General features: G+C 40.4%; 1 protein-coding gene across 8 annotated transcripts in view; it reads right to left on the reverse strand.

Moving 5' to 3' along the window:
• Positions 1–291: 291 nt before the first annotated feature.
• MTSS1 (MTSS I-BAR domain containing 1) overlaps positions 292–13,222 on the reverse strand; it is a 250,529-nt gene continuing 237,598 nt past the window's right edge. For 6 of the 8 annotated variants that reach the window (XM_077493314.1, XM_077493311.1, XM_077493317.1 and 3 more), the window contains exons 13-15: positions 11,266–11,424; positions 10,306–10,468; positions 292–8,173 (exon numbers count right to left, since the gene is read on the reverse strand). In XM_077493314.1, the coding sequence (XP_077349440.1) occupies positions 7,482–8,173; positions 10,306–10,468; positions 11,266–11,424 (1,014 nt within the window). In that variant the 3' untranslated portion in view covers positions 292–7,481. The remainder of the gene's footprint in view (positions 8,174–10,305; positions 10,469–11,265; positions 11,425–13,222) is intronic. The other 2 variants (XM_077493315.1, XM_077493316.1) reach the window with 1 other exon arrangement.

Below are 13,222 nucleotides of genomic sequence, written 5' to 3' on the forward strand. Positions count from 1 at the left end.
CCCATCCTCACTGTATTCAAAGCTTTAGAAGTTACATGTTCTGGGTCATTGGCACAAAGTACTGAAGTCTTTTGCTTGACATAATGGCCAAGAAACCAGCCTTGTTAAAAGGATACAATAAAAGGCAACAAACTCAGGTGAACATTGTTCCATACAACCCAAATGAAATTTTCCAAAACTGCATGCCAGTCCCTCTAAAACATCTTCACTGGTCAGCAGTAAATCTCGAACCCCAGTGTACATAAAGCTGTAACATATTCCTAGCTGAACATTCCATGAGACACAAGTGAATGTCTTTATCCAGTTTTTCTTTATTCTTTTTTTTTATGTAGGCTGAAGCAGTCATTACAATGTAGAGGGAGGCACAATTACAGCAAAAAATGTATTGAAACAATTTGAAAACAACCCGCACAGGGAGAGAGTGTGAGAGATCAACTCTCAGTACAGAATATCAACTAAACACACTAACATAGCAGAAGACATCTTTGTTGTCATGTACACATCTCTTCTGCTAGGACAGTGCTATACAGGATGCAATAGAACACAAAGGAACAGTCCTATGGGAAAAGAGGGCAGAATCCTACAGTGAACGTTAACTTTATTGTGATATATGTATTGCATAAAATGTACCAATTGCCGTAGCACTGTGCAGACAGCCATATTGTGGGGGTGAACAAATAACCATTCAACCAGTCTGCCAGGAACTAGCAATATCACGTAGCACCAGAAACCATTGTCTACACTTCCCAATACGACTACTTTTGTTTAATCTAAATGGCATTGCCATCATCATTGGTTCCTAATGAATAAATTAAATCCTTCCCAAAGTGGTCCCACTAGATGGCAAAGCTTGGCATCGTTTTTTTTTGCTTTTACAAAATGGCTTCTGTGTTGTCAATAGTCTCTGGTGAACTGGTGAGCAACTTTATCTGTTCAAACAAATTACTTAGTACGAAGGGTCTTCAAAAAGTTTCCGCACTTTTTTATATTTAATAAGGTTAAAAAAGAAAAGTGCAAAAACGTTTTGAAGAACCCTCATATGTTCACTGTGAAATGGATACACTATTTACTGTTCGATGCACAAAATGAGCTTTGTTTGGTCACTTCCTTCCAGTGAATGGATAGGCTAATTGTAAGAGAACCAGTGGCCAAACACTAAGGGGCATATTTATAAAGCAGTGGGGGTGACATTCACTGGTGTAGATGAACATGAAGTCCACAGGAAAAAGCCGGAACTCTGATATATCAACACAAATGGATATCCTTTATTGAAAGATGGTGAGTACAGCAGATAAAAACACCAATGCATTTTGGCCGTCAGGCCTTAATCATGGCTATAATTAAGGCCTGACTGCCAAAACACATTGGCGTTTTTATCTGCTGTACTTCCCCTCTTTCAATAAGGAATATCCATTTGTGCTGATCTATTGAAGTGCCGGCTTTTCCCTGTGGACTACATAATATTAGAGACTATCAGAGTACTTTTGCCTGAACACCCGGTACGTGGAGTCGTGGATATTAGGGAGGTTGTAGCGCTGTTTCACATGCTTGCGCACATGAACATTAGACCTTAGCTCATGACTATTAACAAAAAGTCAAAATTTACATATCAGTAGAAATAGTGAGTTTGAATCATCCAATAGAACAGATTATAATTACATGCTTGGAAAATAAAAAGCTTCACTTTAAAGGATAGGTAAAAGACTAGTTTCATTACGTACTCCTGGTTAGCAGACGAGTTGAAACCCTATTCACAAAACAAAATACTCCTGGTGTTGTCACTGGAGATAAGGAAATGAAGACTCCATTACTATTCATTCATTAGGTTTTGCATATGTTCAGCATAACATGGCTCTGGTGTTGCTACTAGTTCCTGGTTCACTTCAAAACTTGGCTGCCCCCACTGTGTACAGGTAAGAGGTACATCCCAAAGAAAAATCTTCCAAAGGCCTAGCTTGTGGACAGTGCCAACGCCATTCTTTGTATTTAAAAAAGTTGGTTTTCCAATACCTTTTTTTTCCCTTGTGTGGTCACTGCCCAAACTAACTGTAACCGAACTTACCATATTGACACCGAAAGGAAGCAAAATAATGACATACTTTTGAACCATGCCCTTTAATAATATTGTCATACTGTAACATAACATCTTGAAAGGAGTCACAGCGGTGTACATCTTCATATATTAACACGACAACTTCACATACTATTTTACGCCATTAACAACAGCCAACAATAAATTTGCAGACATTGTTTCTCTGAGACTAGCACCTTTACGGTATGGATATTTTGGCATCAAACTAATTCGGTGGCTGGACAACTCACTTTGCATTTCGGCTAAGCCACAAAAATCATTGTTGTCCAATGAGCGTAGTCGGTGACATTAAATATATTTATATACTTTAATAGGTTAAACAAATGATATTGCTCTAGAAAAAATATGTATTTGTATGAACATGCCTTCTCTATAAAAGAGCACTGTGTGGGGGAAGATTTGTTTCTTTTTTACAAAATGATTCTGGAGTTGTTACTGTGCACTATGGATGGAATATAAGCATTGTTAATACTTTATTATAATGTGACTAATAAAATGACATATGACAGTGAACAAAGGGCGATTTAGTTATATTACAAAGCAGGAACTGGCAAAAAAAAATAAAAAAGTCAGGTTTTGTCCAATCAGTGTTAAACAAAAAGCAGGAAGCCATTTTGAATCCGCTAGATTAAACAGTATATCATATTACAGTTATCCACAGCCATTTTATGTGGTGCAACATGATTGACTATATTAGTAGCTTGTTATGTTGCACAAAATATACCGGACTATTTGTAGAAATAACACTGTAGATTGTTGATCAAGGACAGGGAGTATCCTACTGTCTTAGAGAATCAGGTTTTGCCTCATAGAATAAAAAAGGACCATGCCATATAAAGGTTTTTTGTTTTTTTCTGCATCAGTTGTGGGTTTATGATTCTATTGAAGGAGGTATAATTCATGCGTATGCGTTTGCATTTTAGTTGAACTCAAAAGGACAGATTATTTATATCATCCTAACTAGGTAACCTCTCTCCAGCCCACAGACTAGTTTAATGAAACGCTCGATTCATCTGTGACACCCACAGGTTCCAAAATGGCAGCTTTCACGGCCAACAAATTGCAGCCTCTTCTATCTTTCACAAAAATATTTGTGGTTTCTGCCAGGGATCTAGAAACTCTAATTTAAAGTCTTTGTGCATTATTTTAAGAGCCAATGATCTTAATGGGTAAAATGGGGAAATTAGGAGGTTTAATAATGTACATTTGTGATCACAAGATCTTCCGTTATTCTCAATGTTGGTATAAACAGCTAATGACGGTATTCATTGGTATAGCCCACAAAATGGCTGTAGCCATTTGGTGCATCTTTGGTGGACAAGGATACATACCTATCGTCTTTTTCTAACATTTGCACTTTCGTGTTTTTTGTTTTTGAGAAATTGATTATTGTCTGAGATAAAATTGTGTTAGTTACCCCCAAAAGTTTCTCATGGCAGAGCTGTGGCTTGAGGTTAAAGTAATGTAATTTCTTTAATTTATAACATAACCCAGCATTGTTCCATCTTTGTCCACAGAGGAACCCTTAAAATATTTTTTTATATATTGAGGGTCATCTACATTAAAGTCAGTGGGAAGAATGCCCTTTACAGTGGTGGTCAGTAACAATAATGCCCCTTACAGTGATAGTCAGAATGCCACTCATACAGTTAAAAAAAAACATTGATGTCATGCTGCTGGTTTTGCCAAGTGGCATTGCTCTGTAGTTGGCAGGCACCATCTGACAGAACTATAACAAGTAACAGGACTCAAGCTCTACTGCTCTGTTAACCTTGCGTTGCCGAAAACCAATGCACTGGGCTGGGATATTCACTCCCAAAACAAGTCAGTAATGAGTACAAGCCGGCTACTCTGTGTATTCCTAAATCCAAATCTTTATTTGCTACATTATAAAATTACAGTGGATACAGCTAACACTTTTTGGCCGTAGAAGCCTTAATGATATGATTATTATAGGCACTATGGCCAAAACACAATAGCTATATCCACTGTAATTTTAACACATAGTAAATAAAGATTTGGATCTCGGACAGCATCGAGTAACCAGCTTGTGCTCGTCACCATCTGATAGGAGGTTAATCTCAAATCAGCCACAGCTCAAGGAACACCTAGTAACCTCTGGAGGAGACCTAAGGTTCCATTGAAATCTTGGTTGGGGATGTCTGGCTCTATTTCTCAGGCCCATGTAAGCCTAATAATCCATATCTGTCCTTGGTCCCATGAACCAGCCCTGCTTACTGTATATGCCAAGTGCACAATAGACAAAGAATTACCTTTACTATAAAAAAATGATTGAAATATTTTCTTCTGCTTTTTTTTTTGTAATAAAATCAGAAATATTTTTGTAAAAATATACCATTTACGCTTGGCACTTCTTCCACAAATATTCAAGTACAAGAATGCCATCTTAAGTCACCTCACACCTTTGATGCTGGGTACTACCTCTGTAGATAGCTTTAAGTACACCCCGATTTATAATACTTATTTCCCCTTAAAGTATCAATTTTATTTTTACTATACAGTTTTTTATTTTTTTAATGGTTATGCCTAACCGAATTACGCGTACAAAAGAAATTGGTTTAACCACATAAACGTAGGCCTCAGTGTGTGAATGAGATTCTCCTTTTCAGTCTCCACAGAGAAATCAATATGTTGCTTCCTTCAGACATTTGAGCATGCAGTTTCTATAATACCAATACTTATGTGATAATAATAAATCTGACCTGGGAAATAAGAGTTCAAATTTCCAAATAGCCATTTCTGCAGATATCCTATGACCTCTAAAAGTGGGTATCACAGCAAAAGACAGTGTTAATTATTCACGTCTAATTTAAAAGAAAGAAAAACAAAATCTATACAGTTTTCTTTTCCATCTATGAACAATCCTAAAATACATAGAATACAAAAACAAAAAGTCATTCGTGAGAATAGACTTTATAAAATGGATTTTTGTCCCTTAAAAACTAGACTGGGATGAAGTCGTGCAGTCCTACCACCCAATCAGGTTTCATCTTGGCCTGCTTGATCAGTTTACTTCACTTCTAGTTTTTAAAAGACAGTACTGACGTTCCTTCAATCGGCATATGCAAAAAAAAAAAATTCTGTGCTACATGTTTCTAACATGGTTTAAAAATGACTTGCCTCTATGTTAATTTTAACAGTGCAGCGAACGTCTACATTAACGTGTTTAGGGGGGTTCAAATGAGACCCAGCCAGCTAGGTCCTGTGGTGCATATGTAATTTTTTTTTTAATATACTCCCTGCTACCATAAATATAATTATATAAATTGCCTTAGCCTTTTAATGAATTATAATTACCTTTGTTATAACTATCCCTTTATTTAATTAGTGAAATAATGTGAGCACACAGAAGAGAGGAGCACAAACACAAGAGTGTGTTTTTTAGGATTTAACATCGAAATAAAAACCAATCCCTTTTAAAGGAGGCAGAGACTTAAAGTGCACTATCTATGTGAGCAGTGGTGTAGCCATTTTGTTGGGTCAAAAATATTGAGAAGATGGAATTTCAGCCTATTAAATTGGACCTGAACTGAAAAGGCCAAGATGTGCTTTGTTATAGAGAACATCTAGAAAGGTTCATTGTACCCAAGCAGTATCCTGATAACTGGTCTTAAATTCTTCCTGAAAATGAGCAGTGCACTTCCTGGCATGTGAGTGTGCCTAGGCTCTCCTGTAGCTACATATCTGCAGTGTGAGATCTAAGGCACTGCTGCCTCTGACTGCTAGTATCAGAAGATCTGGGGTGAGGTTTTATGATATCAATGAGGAAGAAAAGCCCTGCCTTTACCAAGAAAGCCACGTCCACAAAAAACAGTGCAGAACAAGCCATACTAAGTCAGTAATAGGGAAAGTTCAGATGCAGGGAGACCATGGGAAATACTGCTCAATTGTTCTCTGCTTGCCTTTTTTGGGCACAGCTTCCAGAGTTCAGTTCCCCTTTAAGTACTCTAATAGAAGTTACATGTGATGTCTCTGGTTGTAAGACTGTAAAGTCTATAGCACCCTTTCTCAACCTTTTCAACACAGAAGAACCATTGAAATAACTTTCCGGTCGCAGAGAACAGCTGCTAAAATTTTCTATATCTACAACTCATGATACATTAGTCTGACAGTCAGTGGGGAGAATGCTCCCTATACTTGAGGCCATTGGAAAGAATTACCCCCTTACAGATAGCTAAAAAGATCAATGAGAACTTGTATGAGAGGGAGAAATTGCTCAAGGAATCCCTAGCAACCTCTGGAGAAACCCAAGAGTTCCATGGAACTCTGGTTGAGAAAGCCTCGTCTATAGACTATACAGAGGTAACACTGCCAAAATTGGTTCAAGATTGTATTTGTTCAGTGACAAAATGGTCTCCACCACTGATCAAAACACAAAACGGCCATCTTTATGGTTGGTAGACTGTGTTACACTTTAACCCTGGCTACACTGCAATACACTAGGTAATTAAAGTGGCATGCTGGTATTAAACTACAACTAAAAGGATGATATTTAATAGCATTTAACAAAAGAAACGGGAAACTATTACGGTATGGCTTATTTGGACTGTATCACCATGGTAGATGCAAGCGGTAATGTCTAGATTACAGTGCGACAGTATGGGTCACAATGGTAGTCTTCATCACTAAATCCCCCGTTACATGCTAAAACTTTTTTCAATTTTTATATTGCTCATAATTGTTAATAATTTATAATATCAGCATTAAAAAAAAAAAAAAAAAAAAAAAAGAATTTAAAATAATAATAATAAAAAAAAATCTTAGCCGTAGTGTTTGTATAGGAAAAGTAAGGTTGCTCTGATGCAAAGGTGGTCTACACCTCTTATTAAGTAGCCCCATGGCTGTTCCATTGAACTGCACCTGCCCCTTGCCAAGCAGACGGGTCATCCGTTGTCCATCTGTACAAGTCCAAAACAGAATGCAAGAGGAGGCGCAAGACAACCCCCAGTCCTTCATTCTCCGTAGGAACACTTTCTTATTCTTGCTTTTTTTTGTTTGTTTTTTCCTGTCCAAAGCTTACATAATTTACAAGGGTTTCCTTGAAACTAAAATATGGGTTTTGGCACTTTATGGAAATAAAAATGAATCTGTGAAATGAAAAGCAGGAAAAAACAAAGGGATTAACTATGTGCAGAAGTAAAATCACTATATACAATTGGAACACCAACAGATTCTAAGGTTGTCTTTTCTACGCTGCTGTTTTTGGAACTATTGTAGTATTTGTTTCTTGAAGAGTTTGTCAACCCTGTGTATGCTCCTACAAAATCCTCCGATCGTAGATGTAGATTGGAATGGATTAAAGACAAGTGTCAGGGTGCAGTTCCTTGTACCCGGCTCGGAAGACACTCGTTTTTTAAATTTTATTTCTCTAGGAGATTCGAGGAGCCGAGCGATCGTTTGTGGTGGTCCTCTTCAGCCTGACCCCACGGCGAATTGCATTGAGCATATCTTCTCCCTGTGGTGCATCTGTCAGAGCAGTATCTGCTGTCTCCGGGTCTGGTTGGCCTGTTGGTTCAGAAATGACAGGACCATCCTGTTCATCTTCTTCGTCTTCATTTTCTGACCGACCTGGCCTTTGCTCTTCAGCAATAACGCCAGGCGTTCCCGGTAGTGGGGGGTTTACAGAAGCTTGTCCGCTCCATAAAGATGCGGGTATGTCACCGCCCAGCACAGCTCCTTCTGTGATGGATGGAGAGTCGGGGGTCTGCTCAGGCGACTCCTCACTGGTGCTGCTGGGAAGCCCACCTGGAACATCTGGGACAGTTGGGGTTTTGACCGGGATAACTGGTGTTTTTATTGGAATGGGACCTCCTCCAATGGTGCCACGTCTCCCTGACGGCTTGGTGGACGGTGTCCTCCGGATAGTGGCCACACCAGGAGTGACTATGACAGGCGCAAAGTTGGCTGGCAATCCTGCAGTAGACGCAGGGCGCTTGGATTGAAACATCCTGCGGTATGACTGACTGATGTCACTGTTTCTCGGGATGGTGGAGGACTTGTCGAAATCCTGTTGCTCCTGCTCTTGATCTCCACTCACCGAGAAGTAATCATAATCTGAAACTAGAAAAAAAGAGGGAGGTATAAGTGTGAAGTGCATATCCTGTAGAATACTATGCGGTTTTATATTTATTATGTGGCTGGGGTAAATACTTTATTGCTTAGTTATTTTTCACTATAACATGCAACCAGGGTTTCCCTTTCATTCTCCCAGACAGGCATAAAAAAAGAAAAGATTGCTATGAACAAAAAGAAACAAACATAGTTCCCCCCTGATAAATGATAAATATGGACTTTATCCGCTTGCCAACCGCATAACGTGGACATACGACGACAGAGCGACTCGCCTGTGCTGGATCACCTGGCACTTCCAGGTAGGTGGCACGTGCCGCAGCTGTGCCAATAGAGGTCTGCCGGCACCCACTGAGGAGACACACAGAACAGAGCTCTGCCTATGTAAACAAAGCGGAGCTCCGTTCTGACTGGGAAAAAGTGATGGATTTTGTGTCCCTGGAAAGCAGAGACTGCACAATTGTCAGTTAAAGTAACACAGTGCTGTATTGCAAAAAATGTCCTGGTCACAAAAGGGGGATAAAACTTCCGGAGGTCAAGTGGTCAAACAGTACACGATAGACTGGTCTTAAAGGGTTAGTTCATCTTTACAAAATGCCTATGCAGGATAAGGGGTGTTTTTAGATAAAAACAAACTGTGCAGCTCTGATTAAAGTTAAATAATGCCCTTACTATAGGTGTAGGCAAATTACATACCTCATGAAGCCTGAATGGAATACTCCCAGGACATTGCTAATTGAGGCCTAGTCATTACTGCTCTGCTCCACCATCATTAAAGGGTAAGTTCACCTTTTCACCTTACAGATTTTTCTGTAAAGGTGAACTTACACAGGACTCCCACCTCACCCCCCCCCCCCCCCCCATCCTGCTGACCTGCATGGAGCCGATCGCTCGTTCTGAGCCCCGGTATAGCCGCCTCATGGCTCCGGTGCTTAGAAATCCCCAGAAACTTGATCTCCTAAATATACCCCATCAGGAGATACGTTCAAGAGTATCCTAATTGGTTGGCGCCATCACATGAGCGGTGCATCACCAATCAGAAGCCGCCTAGCCAGTCTTCTTAGTGGGGAAGAAGAGAGAAAGCTCAGAGGATTTCTAAGCTCTGGAGCCCTGAGGTGGCTATACCAGGGCTTAGAACAGGCTATCGCTGCCATGCAGGTCAGCAGGATTGGGGGGCAAGGTGGGGGTCCTGTGTAAGTTCACCTTTTTTTTTTCTGTAAAGGTGAACTTACACTTTAAGACACAAAGGAAAGCAGCGCCAATTTAAGTGCAGCAATGTAAAAACATTTATTTCAAGGCAAACAATTGGTAACTCAAGATCATAGCTTTGTCAGCGCATTGGAATATTAAGGTGGTTCATCCACTCATTATGGGAAGGCGGTTGACTCGCAGGTGGAGAGGCAGATGGTATTCCGGCTGACACTGGTGGCTCCAAGACGGGGGTGTCGATACACGTCACTTCCGGTTGGAGGAGGAGTGGGGAGGAGGAGACGTGTATGACCACCCCAGCCGAAGCGCTGGGAGCCACCAGCATCAGCCGGACTGCCAGCTGCCTCTCCACCTGCGATCCGATCGCCTTCCCATAATGAGTGAATGAACCTCCTTAATATTCCAATGCGCTGACAAAGTTATGATCTTGTTCTATGATTGAGTTACCAATTGTCTACTTTGAATGTTTGAATGTCTACTTTGAATAAATGTTTTTACATTGCTGCATGTAGATTGGCGCTGCTCTCCTTTGTGTCTTGTTTCCTGCAGAGCCCCTTTTAGCTCGTTACAAGCCGGCAGCCGTCCTCAGTCACCACACCGGAGACCATCATCATATTATTGTGCTGCACATGAACTATCCTACATGGACTCCCTGTTTAAAGAGTATTTAATTACCCACACACTCTCTGACCAGCTGACAGAGCACACATGAGTTTTCAATTTTTCCTGAACTTACACTTTAAGCCTTCAAAATTCTACCAACGTAGGACTGAATATTCAGATTTTTGCATAAGCCTGGTTATGACTGGCTCTCTTTAATATAACAACTTACAATAACTTTGATGCTAATTCGAGGCTGTGTGTCACAGTTTTCATCCGTGATGTTTTAGAATAAGGACTATTGTGTCTCTTACCTTGTGATGGAATGGTGTCTTCTGAACAGCATGGGGTGGTGGTTTGTGTGCTGTATCCACTGGAGCACTGCAGGGAATCCCGACTGCTCCTCTGTGTATCCAGCTGCAGTCCTCTGCTCAGGGCAAGAGCCAGATCGTCACAGTTGTCTGCTTCTTCCCCTTGCTGGTGGGGGACACAAGAAAGACGATGAGTAAATGAAAAATTCCTAGTAAAGCACAGGTTGCGATAGTGTCTTTTGTGGTAAACAGATAAGGGCAACCCGCAGGCCTCCAACTGGTAAAGTGCTAGAAAGTATGCTCAATTGTGCTTCAACTCAACCTCCGGAGACCCTGTGAGCAATGCCGACATGCCTAACTCTTCGCTGAAGACCTGCAGGTTGTTTCCAGACCAGAGGTGCCAGAGTTGAGGATTATGATCCAATCAGATATATCATTTGTTCTGCTAAAACAAAACTCCTTGGAGTTCTAGAACAAAGGCAAATAGAAATTTGAGACTACTGAAAGAATAAGCCAAATGATGAAGGGCAGTTGCCCTAAAACTGCAGTCTGGGGTCATAACTGAAATAGGCCCATCTTTTGTTCATTTACTGTGCCACAATTGTAGGCTAACTGTTCCCCTGTTGTTAAAAAAATGGTGGGGCACCTCTGCTCTAGACAACAATAAATCAAATATCCATTCTGGCAAACTCAAAGTTGAGTGTCGAAAAGCATACAGAGAAGATATCAAGAATGTTAAAAGAGTCCTGTCATGGTAATTTTTACGCTTAAGCATAGTATATTGCAGTTGCCAAGGTATTAAGAGTTTCTAATTAAGCTGCAAAAAAGTAAAAAAAAATAAATAGATAAAAAAAAAAGCACAGTTTCCTGAAGACTGGTGTTAGCAGCTAGAGAAAGAAAAGTATCTGAGAATAAAAGGAACAAAGTGTTAGAGACATGCTTTTTGGTCAGATGACACTTTACCCTTGATGCCACGAGCAATCTTGTACTGCGGGGTGAATGAGCCTCATTAACTAGTCCGGGATGCATGAACTGGGCTCCTGAAGAAGGGTCAACTTCACGTTTGCGTCTCTGAAGCGTGTTCATCACAGGCTGGTCGTATGGACCTGGCTTAGCCCAGTCCTGAATGAAAGGTTACAGGCTGTGTATGGATGTTTCCAACATAACTCTTTTTAAGGAAAGGTTAGTTTCCCCAAAGCAAGTACATAGAGAAATTAGAGAACAATGGCATATATCAGGGCTGGATTTTTCATCATGTCAGGCTCCTATTTTGTCAGCAGAGGTGAATCCAATCCTTTGCTTTAATACGTGACACTAGACTTATTGCGATGAAAAATAAAACTGCTTCTAGCTAACAAAAAAAAAAAAAAAAGAAAAAACACCTCTAACTGGCATGGGTGTCCTAGAACTAAAATAGTGAAGATTTCCTATCTAGACATGTTATTTGTGCTCTACCAGTACCCTAAATAATGTACATTTCTTCTTTAAGGCTGAAAATAGCAGTGCACTACTTGTGCCTAGGCACTCCTGTACCCCGAGCTTCATAGCTGTATTTCTAATATGTAAGATTCAGAATACTTTATTAAAGAGTGATCATCTAAGCATTGCTGCTTCGGACTGCTAGACTCAACAGATTTGGTATGAGATTTGAGCATGTCACTACTGTACTCCCCACTGTTCCCCTTGCTGGAGTGGGAGCTGTATCTGGGGATCTACAGTGCAAGGATTCTATTGCTTCTGCTTCATTCTGTGGATTTGTAATTTCTGCACCACTTCTGATCCTTCTTGGGCTTTACCCTTTCTTATTAGTGAATCACCAGTTGGGGGCAGCTCCAATTTGTGTAAGCAACGTAGTTGGTAGGGTTGAATAAAGACACAAGTTAAAACTGTGTGCAACTTTATGTCAATATTAAATCCCATATCCCTGTATGTTGCAATCGTTAAGATGCCTATCTAAAAGTTTTATGAAACTAGCGACACTCCCTATTGATACCACTGCTTGTGGAAGGGAGTTCCAACTCCTCACCACTGACAGTAAAGAACCCTCTAAGCAGTTTAATGTTAAACTGCTTCTCTTCCAGCCTCAATGAATGGCCGTGTCTTTTAAACGCCTCACTGAAATGTTTTTTCCCTATTCTAGGGTCACAATTGAGGTATTTGTATATCACAATCATATCTCCTCTTAAGCATCTCTTCTCTATAGAGAATAATTTTGATGCCTGTAATCTTCCACCATAACTAAGGTCCGCCAGTCCCTTTATTAGATTTGCTGCCCTTCTCTGGGCCCTCTCTAGTTCCAGCACTTCCTTCCTGAGGATTGGTGAGCAGATCTGGATGGCATACTGAAGATGCAGCCGGACCAGTGTCTAGGAGAGTAGCAGAATTTGTTTAATCTCTGGAGCAAATACCCTTTTTAATGCATGCTAATAGGCTAACTATGCTTGCAGCAGCTTGGCATTGCATGTCATTGCTGAGCCTGTCCTCTACTAGGACCCCCAGATCCTTTTCCATCCTGGATTCCTTCAGAGGTTCTATCCCTAGAGAGTAACTTGCATTCGTATTTTTAGCACCCAAATGCATTACTTTAAATTTTTCAACAATAAACCATTTGCCATGTAGTGGCCCAACCCATTATTTTGTTATAAGGCAAAGCCCTGCCCCCAAGTCTCCACCCCTGCATAAAGATACAATATGAGGTAAGGCAGGTTGGTAATAGGGAAAAGCTGTAGTTCTATTTTTTTTGCCCTCCTTTTTTTGGGCACAGCCTCCATAGTACAGATCATCTTTAACTTGTAGCATCACGATACCCAAGAGGCCACTGGCACAATAGACTATTTAAGTCTCTGTATAGTATATGCAGCCAATTCCTCTCCTAGTATTAGAATAGTTAAACTCTAAATGTAGTAAGAAGGATCCAAAA

The sequence above is a fragment of the Lithobates pipiens genome, unplaced genomic scaffold (assembly GCF_037356315.1).
Source record: "Lithobates pipiens isolate NorthernLeopardFrog02 unplaced genomic scaffold, aLitPip1_a1.2 Scaffold_19, whole genome shotgun sequence".
Lineage (NCBI taxonomy): Eukaryota > Metazoa > Chordata > Amphibia > Anura > Ranidae > Lithobates > Lithobates pipiens.